At 47.5% G+C, this 12,894-nt stretch overlaps 1 protein-coding gene across 2 annotated transcripts in view; it reads right to left on the bottom strand.

The window, feature by feature from the left end:
• Positions 1 to 2,550: 2,550 nt before the first annotated feature.
• LOC134463767 (vang-like protein 2) overlaps positions 2,551 to 12,894 on the bottom strand; it is a 17,118-nt gene continuing 6,774 nt past the window's right edge. For both annotated transcript variants that reach the window (XM_063217034.1, XM_063217042.1), the window contains exons 4-9: positions 12,237 to 12,483; positions 10,509 to 10,998; positions 8,619 to 8,755; positions 7,987 to 8,122; positions 5,409 to 5,676; positions 2,551 to 4,891 (exon numbers count right to left, since the gene is read on the bottom strand). In XM_063217034.1, coding sequence (XP_063073104.1) covers positions 4,625 to 4,891; positions 5,409 to 5,676; positions 7,987 to 8,122; positions 8,619 to 8,755; positions 10,509 to 10,998; positions 12,237 to 12,483 — 1,545 coding nt within the window. In that variant the 3' untranslated portion in view covers positions 2,551 to 4,624. The remainder of the gene's footprint in view (positions 4,892 to 5,408; positions 5,677 to 7,986; positions 8,123 to 8,618; positions 8,756 to 10,508; positions 10,999 to 12,236; positions 12,484 to 12,894) is intronic.

The following is a 12,894-nucleotide window of genomic DNA, read 5'->3' as shown; positions in this document are numbered from 1 at the left end:
CCAGCTATGTAAAGCAATAACAATGTAATTGTTTTACTTCACTCAATTATTCTACCAAGACATTACATACAGTAAGGCGTGATGATTGTCCATGTACATTGTACAATACCTTTGAGATACCGCTAAGATATCAAAAAGGGTAATAAGTTGCTTACCTTAATCACCACCAATCTTTTCTTTTCAGATAGAGCTGGAGATGGTAATGACCTTCTTTGTCTTTGCAAAACAACACCAAAAAGTATTGTTACTTTTATAGGAGATCTGACATCATGTCATGCCATGGTAAAATATCCAATCACATGAGTTCTTGCAAATATTTTGCAAATTCTTTATTATTGCTGGTAAACATTTTCCTTCTGATAAGAATGCATATTACGATGACCTGTACGCAAATGCGCAAAGATGACCATGAAGGATTTGGAATGTATTATGTTTTACAGGCCCTGTTGTAAATTCAAAAACAAAATAAATATATCACACACACACACACACACACACACACACACACACACACACACACACACACACACACACACACACACACACACACACACACACACACACACACTGTGCTGAGGGTGTAGGGAAGTTCATAACGTCTGTGTTATGTTTTACTATATATGTTCTATTCTGTTTTATTCAAACTACACCGATAGCCTTCACAGATGTTAACAACCCTTGAACAAACAGTTACGCTAATCCCGGTAACATCTTCACACAAAGATGGAAGCTCATGGAGTCTTTGACACACAGCTCGCCAATGACATGTTACCTCCACCAAGGAGATTATGTTTTGTTGGTTTGTCAGTTTGTTTTTCTGTTAGCAGAATAACTCAAAAAGTAATTAACGGATTTTGATAAAATGTGTTGGAAGTGAAAAAAGGCACAAGTGATTACATTTTGGTGGTGATACGGAACACGATCCGGATCCAGGAATTTTTAAAAAGATTTTTTCCCATTGCGGGATAGGACAAGTTTCCAGTTTCTAACTCCACAAAAACAAGGCAGAAAGACTTGAAAAAAATGAGGGAGTAACATAGTCAAATGTTTGTAAGTTATATTATAGGCATCGGATTCCACAGCGTGTAGATATTATGGCATCATCAATCCCATGGCCTTGGCGGAGGTTTGCACTCTCTAAGTGCTTCTAGTTCCAAGATAGTTTCAGGAAGTGAGCATTGAACACAGGAAGTGCAGTAAAGGTAAATGTAATTCATTTAAACTTTTTAATACATAATCTCTGTTTGTTATGTGGTGGTTCTGTGTTAGTCTTGAGCAAATTATTTGAATCTACATGAATCATGTCACCAACCAACTTCCTGTAGGCTACCGCGTCTGTCACAACTCTGATTTCCATGGTTCTGGTCCCACCATAAAACACCAAAAGCCTAACAAATGGCTCTGCATGACCCGTGCTTGTACACATGTGCACTATAGTATTTTTTCTATGTTTGCTCACCTTAGAGTTCTGTTCTCCAGCAGTTTCCCCAACATACAGCATGCTAGTCAATGTATCTCTTATTCTTTTTTTCAATGGCAATAGAAACTACCATTCCTGAGATTCCATTTTGATACTATGTACGACTACTAATCTCAATTTTCAAATTTTCTGTGATTAAACACCTCCCCCCATTACAATGGCCAGGGTATCGGGAAAAGGCTCAAGAAAAAAAGAAAACAAATCTCAGGTACTGGCAAGTCCAGGGTAGTATGAGCATTACAGCTGCATGTTGAAATTGGCTGAAGATATCCTTTAATGTTCACTGAAATATAGTCTTCAAACGCACAACTCCTCAAAGTATTGTGATTTTGTGTCGTGGTCAAAGTAGTAGTTGTAATGCTTTTTTATTTTCACAGGATTGCAGTGCGTTCATGTCTAAATCACTGCACTCATTGCACTAAATCTGCAGTAGTACTGTAGTGTTTTGCTGTAATATTTCACACATTCATGAGCACACACTTTTGCAAATTATTTCTTTAATGAAAAATAATTCCTGTTAACAGGGTAATATTACACACACAGGTACACACAAACCTGCTATTTCTCTCTGACACACACACACACACACACACACACACACACACACACACACACACACACACACACACACAGTGGGAGAGAGAACCATAGAAAATGTAAAAGACAATTAGATCCAACCCAAGAAGTTATTAGATATCTTCTAACAATGAAATACTGTTTTCTGAGGTACATATTGCATGTGTGCTTGTTCATATGCTTCATTCTCCTCAGTTCTCACTCTACCATACACCCCCCCCCCCCCCACACACACACGCTCACACACACACATCCACACAAGTCGATTTGTCCTGAGCACTGTACAAAGCAAGGCACGAGGGTGGACATGTATGATACAGTTACTGCATGATCCTAATAGCATATCCTGGTTAGATACTGCATGATCCTCATAGCACGTCCTGGACTCCGTTTCTCGATTCTTGTCGTTGCTAACCGTCTTAAGTCGGTCTTGAGTTGGTCGTAAGTTCCTCTTGAGTTGTAGTTGGTCTTCAGTTGGTCTTGAGACGCAAGACCAACTTAAGAACAACTTAAGAACAACTTAAGACCAACTCAAGACCTTGGTTACAACGTTGGTCTTAAGAACGAACAAAATGGCTAAAGTCGTTAGCAAAGGCACTGTCGAGAAACAACCCCCTGGTTAGATACTGCATGATGGCCACCGTTACTGCACGTTTTCCACATCATATGAACAGGTCAGATACTGCATAGACATTTTAGAGAGTTTAATTACTTGTTTAGTAGTTGTATAACTGAAACTGAGGTCCTCTGTGCCTGTTTGCCACTCGGGGCTCGAACCCATGACCCGCCGGTCAACGCTCCAGTTGGGGCACGGGAGGCACAGCACAGCACAGCACGGCACCATACCACTGAGCTGCACGATGTCCACATGGGCAGCGCTGCTCAGTTACAGCAGGATGATGCTCAGCTATAAATTGCATAGAGATGTGTAGTTTGATTTTAGTAGTTGTATAACTGCATGATGTCCACGTGATGATGTCCTGGTCAGACACTGTGGAGCGTGGACTGAGCGCAGGTTAAGGAACTGATCTCGCGTGGGTCCATTGGTAAGAGCTCTGAGGTTTACAAGGGAGAAGTGGCACTCTCTGAAGTCTTCCAGGTGGTACTGCTACGCAGTTCGATTCCATCTTGGTGGAACTGCAACTTTTTATGCTGCAACAACGGGTGCCAATTGGAGTGAACAGGCTCCTTCAAAAAGGCTCAGGCCATAACCATAGAATAACTTGGTTAACTCTGCTAATGTTCGCCCAAGCCAGAAAACACTTCGGGTGTACTACTGGATGGATGTCACGGTTCAAATGGTATTAGGGTGAATCTGCTCCGAACCATTGCTTTAAGCAGAAGAGGAGGACCACTTCCTTCTCTGTCCCGCCATGACTACTCCAGCCCAGTGTCCTCGTTCTCCTCTGCTCTCTAGCCCAGCGGTTCTCAACGTTTTTTTGAACAAGTAGCCCCTTGATCTCATCATTAGCCTCCCAACGCCCCCCGAACCTCATCTTAAGCCTGCCAATTCCTGGCTTTTTTTATTTTTTAAATAGACTAATGTCCCCCAATGGCAACTAAGCACCACCCCCTCTGAGCTGTATTCTTCACAACGCTCCGCCCTAGGGATCCCATACACCCCCTGGGGGGCTGTACCGCCCCCGTTGAGAAAGACTAGTCTCACTGCACTCACCCCTCCCTCTGCAGGTGTTATATTGTATTCCTCCTGTACTCTTCCTCTGCCTCTCCCTTGTCTGCCTGCCCTCTTCACCCTCCAGAGCGCTCTCTCTCTCTCTCCCTCTCTCTCTCTCGCTCTCTCTCTCTCCTCAATAACATGAAGATGTTGCGTTAAACCTGATGTCTTTAAAGCAACTGCATGTACGCAGAGTAATGACGTTTATAGCTTATTTATTGCCATTTTTAAAGCATGGTCCCACCATTATCTTCCAACTTCATTATTGGAGGTAGGGATTCATAAAGTTCCCATCTGAGTTTGCCTAGTAGAAGGTTAGACTGGCGTTCTAGTGCAGGTTTCGTGGTGGGAGTACCATGTTCCACTAGTTTGGATTAGATTTGGAACACACCATCAGCGTGATGCGGTGGATCTTCACACCGAGAGCCGTAGAGAGAGAGAGAGAGAAATGCCACATGCTTTGATCTCATCACGAATGTGGTCATGTGATTTCATGCGAGCCTAAAAAGTTCAGAGCAAACCATATTTTACAGTTAAATGTCCAAAGAACGTCAAGATGAATCAACGCCTCTGTTGCTGAGTGATTGTCTTTGGAACTTTGGTCAGGCTCCATAAAACGGGGAGATCAGCCCATATATGGACAATTTTTGTCCGCCACACATTTCATACAAGGAGAGTCAATGGGAATGTGGCCATTCTCTCCATACGCAGAGGCGATTCTAGGGTCAGGTGGGGCCCCAAGCGAAAATGCAAAATAATGAACATTTGAACCAAAATCGCCACTACTGTGGTAAAGTGTGGGCTGTTATCCACTATCTAGGGGCTTGGGGGCCCCAAGCGGCTGCCTGCCTTGCCTGGTGGCAAGATGCGCCTCTGTCCATACGCCAGTCTGCTCAGACCGAGGTCTCCGACTGCAGCCTGAGCGTGAAGCGGTGGCTCTTGGGGCTGACAAACTCCTCCCTCAGCTGGAGGAAGGGGAGGGGCGTCACCGTGACGACCAGGGTGAACTGCGGCCGGTGCAGGGAGAAGACGACTCCCGCGTGGAGCCCCCGGGTGACGGAGAGCTCGCTCTGCAGCGTCCAGGCGCTCTCCTGCCTCCTGCTGGTGTCCGACTGGTACTGCAGCGTGGGGCCGGGGCTCAGGTAGCGCTCCAGGAAAGCCTGGGGGAAGGGGGGACACAGGAGGAGAGGCAGGCATTAGGAGAGGCACACACAGGGGTGTGTGTGTGTGTGTGTGTGTAAATATTGTGTATGTGTGTGTACGGTGCCCTCTCTCACCTCTGGCATGAGGTTGTGGTTGTGTACATTTGTGTGTGTGTGTGTGTGTGTGTGTGTGTGTGTGTGTGTGTGTGTGTGTGTGTGTGTGTGTGTGTGTGTGTGTGTGTGTGTGTGTGTGTGTGTGTGCTCTCCACTCTCTCGTCACCTGTGGCGTGAGGTTGTGTGTGTGTGTGTGTGTGTGTGTGTGTGTGTGTGTGTGTGCTCTCCACTGTCTCGTCACCTGTGGCGTGAGGTTGTGTGTGTGTGTGTGTGTGTGTGTGTGTGTGTGTGCTCTCCACTGTCTCGTCACCTGTGGCGTGAGGTTGTGTGTGTGTGTGTGTGTGTGTGTGTGTGTGTGTGTGTGTGTGTGTGTGTGTGTGTGTGTGTGTGTGTGTGTGTGTGCTCTCCACTGCCTCGTCACCTGTGGCGTGAGGTTGTGCGTGAGGCAGAACTGCAGGTGGTTGAGTATGGCCTCCATGTTGTGGCAGTGGTGCTGCCGCGTGGTCCGCAGGTACTTCTGCAGCGCGTGGGCCATGGGGGCGAAGATGGCCTGGGCCGCCTCACGCGGATCTAGCGCCCCCTGCTGCTGCGGCTGACGCCTCGGGGAAGATCCAACACCTCCAGCCGGCACCTCGCTCTCCTCCACGCGCCGCACCTGGGAGAACGCTCGCTCTACTGCCACCACCAGCCTGGAAGGAGAAACGATGAGATGAGGGGTGCGTTTTAATATGTGACCTTGCCTCCTCCACTTGCGCTTGTCTCCTCGCCCCGCCTCCTGACCCCTCCTCCGTGGAGAAAACGATAAAGTTTCCCAGCGGTCAGCCTAGCCACAACAACTTTTGAGGGACTGTTTTTCATTCACCATAACAATTGCAAACGAGAAAAAGACTCTACAATTGAGCTTTTGCAAGATATTGAAATATAATGCTGTTGTCAGTGATGTCATCATGACGAGAAGCGAGTGGAGGAGGCAAGTGGAGGAGGCAAGGTCCCATATTAAGATGCACTCGAGATGACACAAGAGGGTCTTTCTAATACGCAGACTCCCTGTGCTTGGCCTGATTCATTCATCATCCCGATTGCAAATGAGAAAATGACATCACAATTGCGCTCTTGACTGATATTGAAATACACTTCTTTCACCATTGCCATTGCATGGGATATTAGAAAGAACCTCATGACACTCTATCACGACCACCACCATCACGACCACCATTACCACCATTACCACCATTACCACCACCACCACCACCATCACCACCACCATCACCGCCACCACCTCTACCACCATCACCATCACCACGGACTGTGGACCACCACCATCACCACCACCATCACCATCACGACCACCACCATCACCACCACCACCACCACCACCATCACCACCACCACCATCATCACCACCACCACCACCACTATCACGACCACCACCATCATCATCACCACCACCACCACCATCACGACCACCGCCATCACGACCACCACGACCACCACCATCACGACCACCATTACCACCATTACCACCATTACCACCACCACCACCACCACGGCCACCACCATCACCATCACCACCACCACCACCACCATCACCACCACCACCACCATCACCACCACCATCACTACCACCACCACCACCACCACCATCACGACCACCACCACCACCATCACCACCACCACCATCATTACCACCACCACCACCACCACCACCATCACCACCACCACCACCACCACCACCACCACCACCACCACCACCACCACCACCACCACTACCACCACCATCATCACCACCATTACCATCACCACAACCACCATCACCATGACCACAACCACCACCATCACCAGCACCATCATCACCACCATCACCACCACCACCACCACCATCACCACCACCACCACCACCACCACCACCACCATCACCACCACCACCACCACCACCACCATTACCATCACCACCTCAATCACCACCACCACCACCTCCACCACCACCACCGCATGTGAAGCTGTTTTCAGGCCAACCAGAATGGAGCCGGTTACCGGTTCAGATTCCTGCACCAGTGACTGGAGGAACCGAAAATGGTTCCCGGTGAATGACCAGTCGATACCACGAGTGGCCAAAATAATCGTAGTGTTCTATAAAAAAAAAGCTGTTGGCCGGATTTGGGTAAATATTGGTATTGCCATAAATAATGTTGATAGTTATAACAAATCAGGAATGAGACACCACAATGGGCAGCCACTGTACAGAGATAACACAGATACAACAGCTTCTCTCTCTCTCTCTCTCTCACCTCTCAATTTCTCTTCACTTCCGCCACCACACCCTCTCCGGGTGAACTCTTTATCTCTCCGTCCGTCCGTCATGTAAACTCCTCAGCCACCTCACCTTCATCAGCTTAACTGAACTCTGTTCCCTCGTTCACAACCACTCCCTCTCTCCCTCGCTGTCGCTGTTCCCCCTTCTCTCTCCCTGTATTTGTCTGGGTCCTCTGTACTCTCTGCATTATTCGTCTCTCTTTCCCACCTCCCTCTCTGTCACTTCAGCATCCCATGGTCCTGATGTATACCCAGAAACTTTTTGTCTCCATCCACACATTGTTTTCTAACAGGTAAACAGCTTATAATGATCAAGTTACTATTTTTGATGGTAAACTGCATTGCAAAACAGACTCTACATACCCAACATAGATGGTTTAAAAAATACATTTCTACTGATCATAATCAGAAAAGTTAGATATTTCAAACATTTGCAATCAAGAGAGAAGATGCAGGTTGTTGGACATTGCTACTATGAAGACAATGAAACGTTTTACTGCTCAACACCGCTGCCATAAAGTAGCTATGCACACATGCTGGCACGCCCATCACACTTACAGTAGACAGAAACAAGTACACACACAGACAGACACACACAAACACAGACACAGACACAGACACAGACACACACACACACACACACACACAGACACACAGACACACACACACAGGAAGACGTACTGTACCTGGCCTTGCGTTTGCGTACGCGCCGCTCGTAGTCGGCCTGTTCGTAGTAGAGCTCGCTGTGGCAGTTGCGTCTCCACTGAGCCGACGCCATGAGGGCTGGAGGAGGGCTCACACAGTTCCCCATGCTGCTGCTCTCTGCAATCACATACATTAGTTCATCAGTTAATCATTCAAGCAATCAATGGGCAGTCATGGCTAAACGGTTAGGGAGTCAGACTTGTGGCCCAAAGGTTGCCGGTTTGACTCCCGTCCTGCCAGGTTTGTGGGGGAGTAATTAACCAGTGCTCTCCCCCATCCTCCTCCATGACTGAGGTAACCTGAGCATGGTTATGTCCCGCCGCACTTAGGGCGCATTGGGGGCTACCCCCTTGCATGGGTGGAGCATAAATGCAATTTCGTTGTGTGCAGTGTGCAGTTGTTTGTTGTGGAGTGCTGTGTCACAATGACAATGGGAGTTTGAGTTTCCCAGGTGGACTTTCACTTCACAATTAGGTGATGAATCAGTCACCTACAGTGTGTGTGTGTGTGTGTGTGTGTGTGTGTGTGTGTGTGTGTGTGTGTGTGTGTGTGTGTGTGTGTGTGTGTGTGTGTTTGTGTGTGTGTGTGTGTGTGTACACGTGTACATCCTCACCTTCCTCTAGCGAGTAGAGCTTGAAGCCGGTCATCTTGCGTGAGAGGATGGCTTTGGGGAGGTTGGGCAGGTTGGGGTTGTGGATGGGGAAGTCACGGTAGTAATGCTCCAGCACCCACAGCGCTGCTCTCTGAATACTGCACAGCAGATATTTCGGTGTTAATTCAACACTCACAGAGTCAAATATAACACCCATGGTGTTGTTCTTACTCTCTAAGTGTTAAATTAACACTGCCAAATGTACTGTGTGCAAAACAGCAACAATAACAATATCAACAACATCATCATCATCATAGCCAACACTGCCGGGTGGAATTCCAAGAACATGGTGAATTGATAAACCTTGCTAAGGTAGCCTCTTACTGCAGATGGGGTCGCCTGCGGGCCTACTCACTATTAGCTGAAAATACTCAACTTAACTACATCATAACAACATTGCTATGACAGTACCGAGAGCCTTAAGTAACAGATTAAGACATGGCCATTACAATTTTGGTGACAGTAAGGTTATAACACAGGCTCTGCGCTAAGGGGTTAACCTGCATGAAGTGGTAACCTCGTTAATGGACAGCCCACATGTGTCATTTAGTTGAAAACAAAAACGAGCTCTTCTATGAGATTATTTATCACAACCTCAAGGTTAACGTAACCTGGAGCCAGGTTCTTGGAATATGCTTTTTGGATACTGCATATCAACAATATCAACAAGACATCATATAGACTACATATCAACAATATCAACAAGACATCATATAGACTACATATCAACAATATCAACAAGACATCATATAGACTGCATACAACAGCAATAGCAGCAACTACCAACAACATCAGCACCCACAATGCCCCTCTCTGGATACTCCTAAACAACATTAACATAAACAAACAAAACATCATCAACAACACACACAACAACAACAACAACATTGGCACCCACAATGCACCCCCCTAGATATGACACAACAACAAAACAACAACAACCACAACCACAACCACAACCACAACCACAACCACAATGTCAGCAAGAAACACAATGCTGCCCTCTGGATACTGCACAACAATAACAACATAAAGAACAATAAGAACAACATTATTAGAAAAAACAACAACATCAACACCACACTACAGCCGAATAGCTGAATACTGCACATCAACAACATGTACAGCAACATCATCAACAATTACAAATGCACAAATGCAGACCTCCGTCAAGGAAGCCGTTTGATAGAACATTTGACTATGTCACACCCTACATTTTTCATGTCTTTCTGCCTTCTTTTTGTGGAGTTAGAAACTGGAATGTCAAAATTTGCCCTATCCCGCAATGGTGAAGAATCTTTTAAAAAATCCTGGTTCCGGATCGTGATCCGGATCACCACCAAAATGTAATCACTTGTTCATTGTGTCATTTCCAACAACTCTTCAAAGTTTCATCCAAATCCCTTCATAAGTTTTTGAGCTATCCTGCTGACAGACAAACAAACAAACAGAAAGACAAACAAACAAACAGACAGACAAACCAACGTGACCGAAAACATAAACTCCTTGGCGGAGGTAAAAACAAAACCTCCTTGTCAGAGGTAAAAACAACAGCATCACACCACTGCACAATAACAACACTATCTTCAACTTCAACATCGACATCATCAATAACAACAACAGCACTGCAGAAGGGTAACTCTGTTAACACCTCAAATCTGTGCTCTCTCTGTCATGTCACATCGCCTCCAGCCGCCTAACACGCGCACACACACACACACACACACACACACACACACACACACACACACACACACACACACACACACACACACACACACACACACACACACACACACACACACACACACACACACACACACACCAAAGCTCACACGACAACCCGCTCACCTGAGGTGTCCAACGTTGTAGCTGCGGCTCTCTCCATCCGTGTTGCGCGTGACCTTGAGGCAGAACGCTCGCTGCTGGCTGAATGTGGACACCTGGAGTAGCAGCAGGCCGGCGTACTGCAGCCAGAGCAGCGCGTCCGTGCACGCCGTCGCCAATCCCACGATGCTTTGCGGGTCGGCCTCCGGCCTCCACATGCCCCTGGTGGCGTAGATGGCCCAGTGGCTGCCGGTGCAGGCCAGCACGGCCAGCCGCAGGAGCCACGGGGCCCGGGAGAGGCGCGGCAGCCTGGCGCCCCCCAGAGGGGAGCGGAGGAACAGCGCCCAGGTGGCGGGGAGCAGCAGCAGCAGCTTCACAGCCAGGGCCAGGTGGGCCCCATCACAGAGCTGCGCACAGAGGCCCTCCTCAGGGGGCGGAGGGGGCTGTGACGAGGGCTGGGGGACCGGGTCCGTCCCTCCACCTCCATCTTCACCTCCACCTCCCTCTAGTTGACCTGTATTTAGGATAAGCATTTACTGTATATTCAGTACGTTAATGCTGTACAGCAGGGGTGGGGAACCTCTGTCTCGAGGGCCGTTTGCGGCCCTTGAGGTCGTTTTATCCGGCCCCCGATGTGATTTTAATGTTATGCAGCTTCACTTGAAATATGACATATTTTGTAAAGGAATATTGAAATTACATTTGCAATATAAGTTATATTCAGGGGTCCTAGAGAAAGTGGCGACTATTTTAAAGGTAGCTGCCTTCAATATAGGCCTAAAGTGCAGGGGTAAATCCTGGTTTGTGTTAATAATACGGCCCTCGGAAGACTTTTATGGCCCTTGGATGAATCTGAAGTGGCCCCTCGAATGAAAAAGGTTCCCCACCCCTGCTGTACAGTAACTGATTAGTTGAGGTTGGCAGCAACCCTCCTCCTACATCCAGTTTACTTGTGTATTGACATTGATATTTAGCACATTAGCTATGCTATTCATATTTACTACTAACTATATTAACTACACTAATTCCACTCCTCTCCTGAGCCTCCTTCAATTTTACCTGAATTTATGAGTGACATTTCTATTTAGTACTTTTCACTGAAATGAATGAAGCATTCAACCTCTCTCACACGTACAGAGTGCCCACAGTGGGTCTGTCTTTCACACCTGATCGTCTGTGCGCGCCTGTTCAAGCCATTTATTTAAATGCATCATTCCTATACATGGGTTTCCCGTTTGTAAACAATCCCCGGCCGCGCGACCCTGGCTGCACACTGTTCAACCTCTGACTGTTGGAAACGGCTCTCACTCACAAAATACGCTCACCTAGTTGGCTGCTTAGCATCTTGCCCTTCCTCAACTCGAATGTTTCTAAATGCAGTAAATCAGTGGTCCTCAACTGGAACAGTCTTGGGACCCACCATTTTCCACTCTCATTCGGTCGCGACCCAATTTTTTTAGCGTTCAAGTCTATTCAATGCAATTCTCAAAATGTAACCAAGACTCGAATGACTGGTTGCAGGCTATCTATCTCGCATAAACATTCAGATTGTATCTATGACAACAGATGACACGGAGTTCACTCGCCTATCAAAATAAAAGTTTTAAATTGTTGCAGGAAAAGTTGGATTTTTTTTTTTTAAGAATTACGTTTTTTTTTACACCAAGGCTCCGCGACCCACCCATGAACCTTCCGCGACCCACTTTTGGGTCGCGACCCACCAGTTGAGAAACACTGCAGTGAATGACATACCGAGCGCCAGCAGGCGGGGCAGCAGGACGAAGATGAGCGGCGTGAGAAGGGGGGGCAGGCCCAGGGCACAGCCCAGCAACACGCGGCAGCAGGTTGCCAGGCGACGGTTCTTGTTGCCAGGGGCCGTGGCCTGTAGCTCCTCGATGTCCTCGCCGGCCCCCATTGCGCTCTGGTGGTCATCGTCACGCGACATGCTGCGCTCCGATGTCGCCGTGACGATTGTGACATTGTCGGCCCAGTGGTCGTCCTGAGAGAGGTCAGAGGGAAGAGTTTCAATATGGGGACCAGGATTAAGCACAGTTATGGGGACCAATATGGGGACCAGGATGAAGCACAGGACGCATAACCAATGCAGACCAAGGGGGATCAAGTCCAGTCTCTTAAATCAGTGTGTGTTTTGTCTTCTACGACTATGCTCCACATTTGTTCATTTCCCCACGTATCCCTTGCAGTGTGCTTGCGTACCCCTGGTAGGGAATCACTATCCTAAATGGGTGCTCCCATTGACCTCCATTCATCCAGCCCCTCTCTAGTCTCCTCTAGGGGCACGGAAGCCATATGATGCATTACATTACATTACATTACATTGATACTGGAAAAAACTCCTTATGAAGCTTCTCTTTCTTATCAATTGTCTCTGATTAGAGGCTAGAGGTTG

The sequence above is a fragment of the Engraulis encrasicolus genome, chromosome 2 (genome assembly GCF_034702125.1).
Source record: "Engraulis encrasicolus isolate BLACKSEA-1 chromosome 2, IST_EnEncr_1.0, whole genome shotgun sequence".
Taxonomy (NCBI): Eukaryota; Metazoa; Chordata; class Actinopteri; order Clupeiformes; family Engraulidae; genus Engraulis; species Engraulis encrasicolus.
The sequence above is the reverse complement of the archived record's forward strand: the minus strand, read 5'-3'. Positions and strand labels throughout refer to the sequence as shown.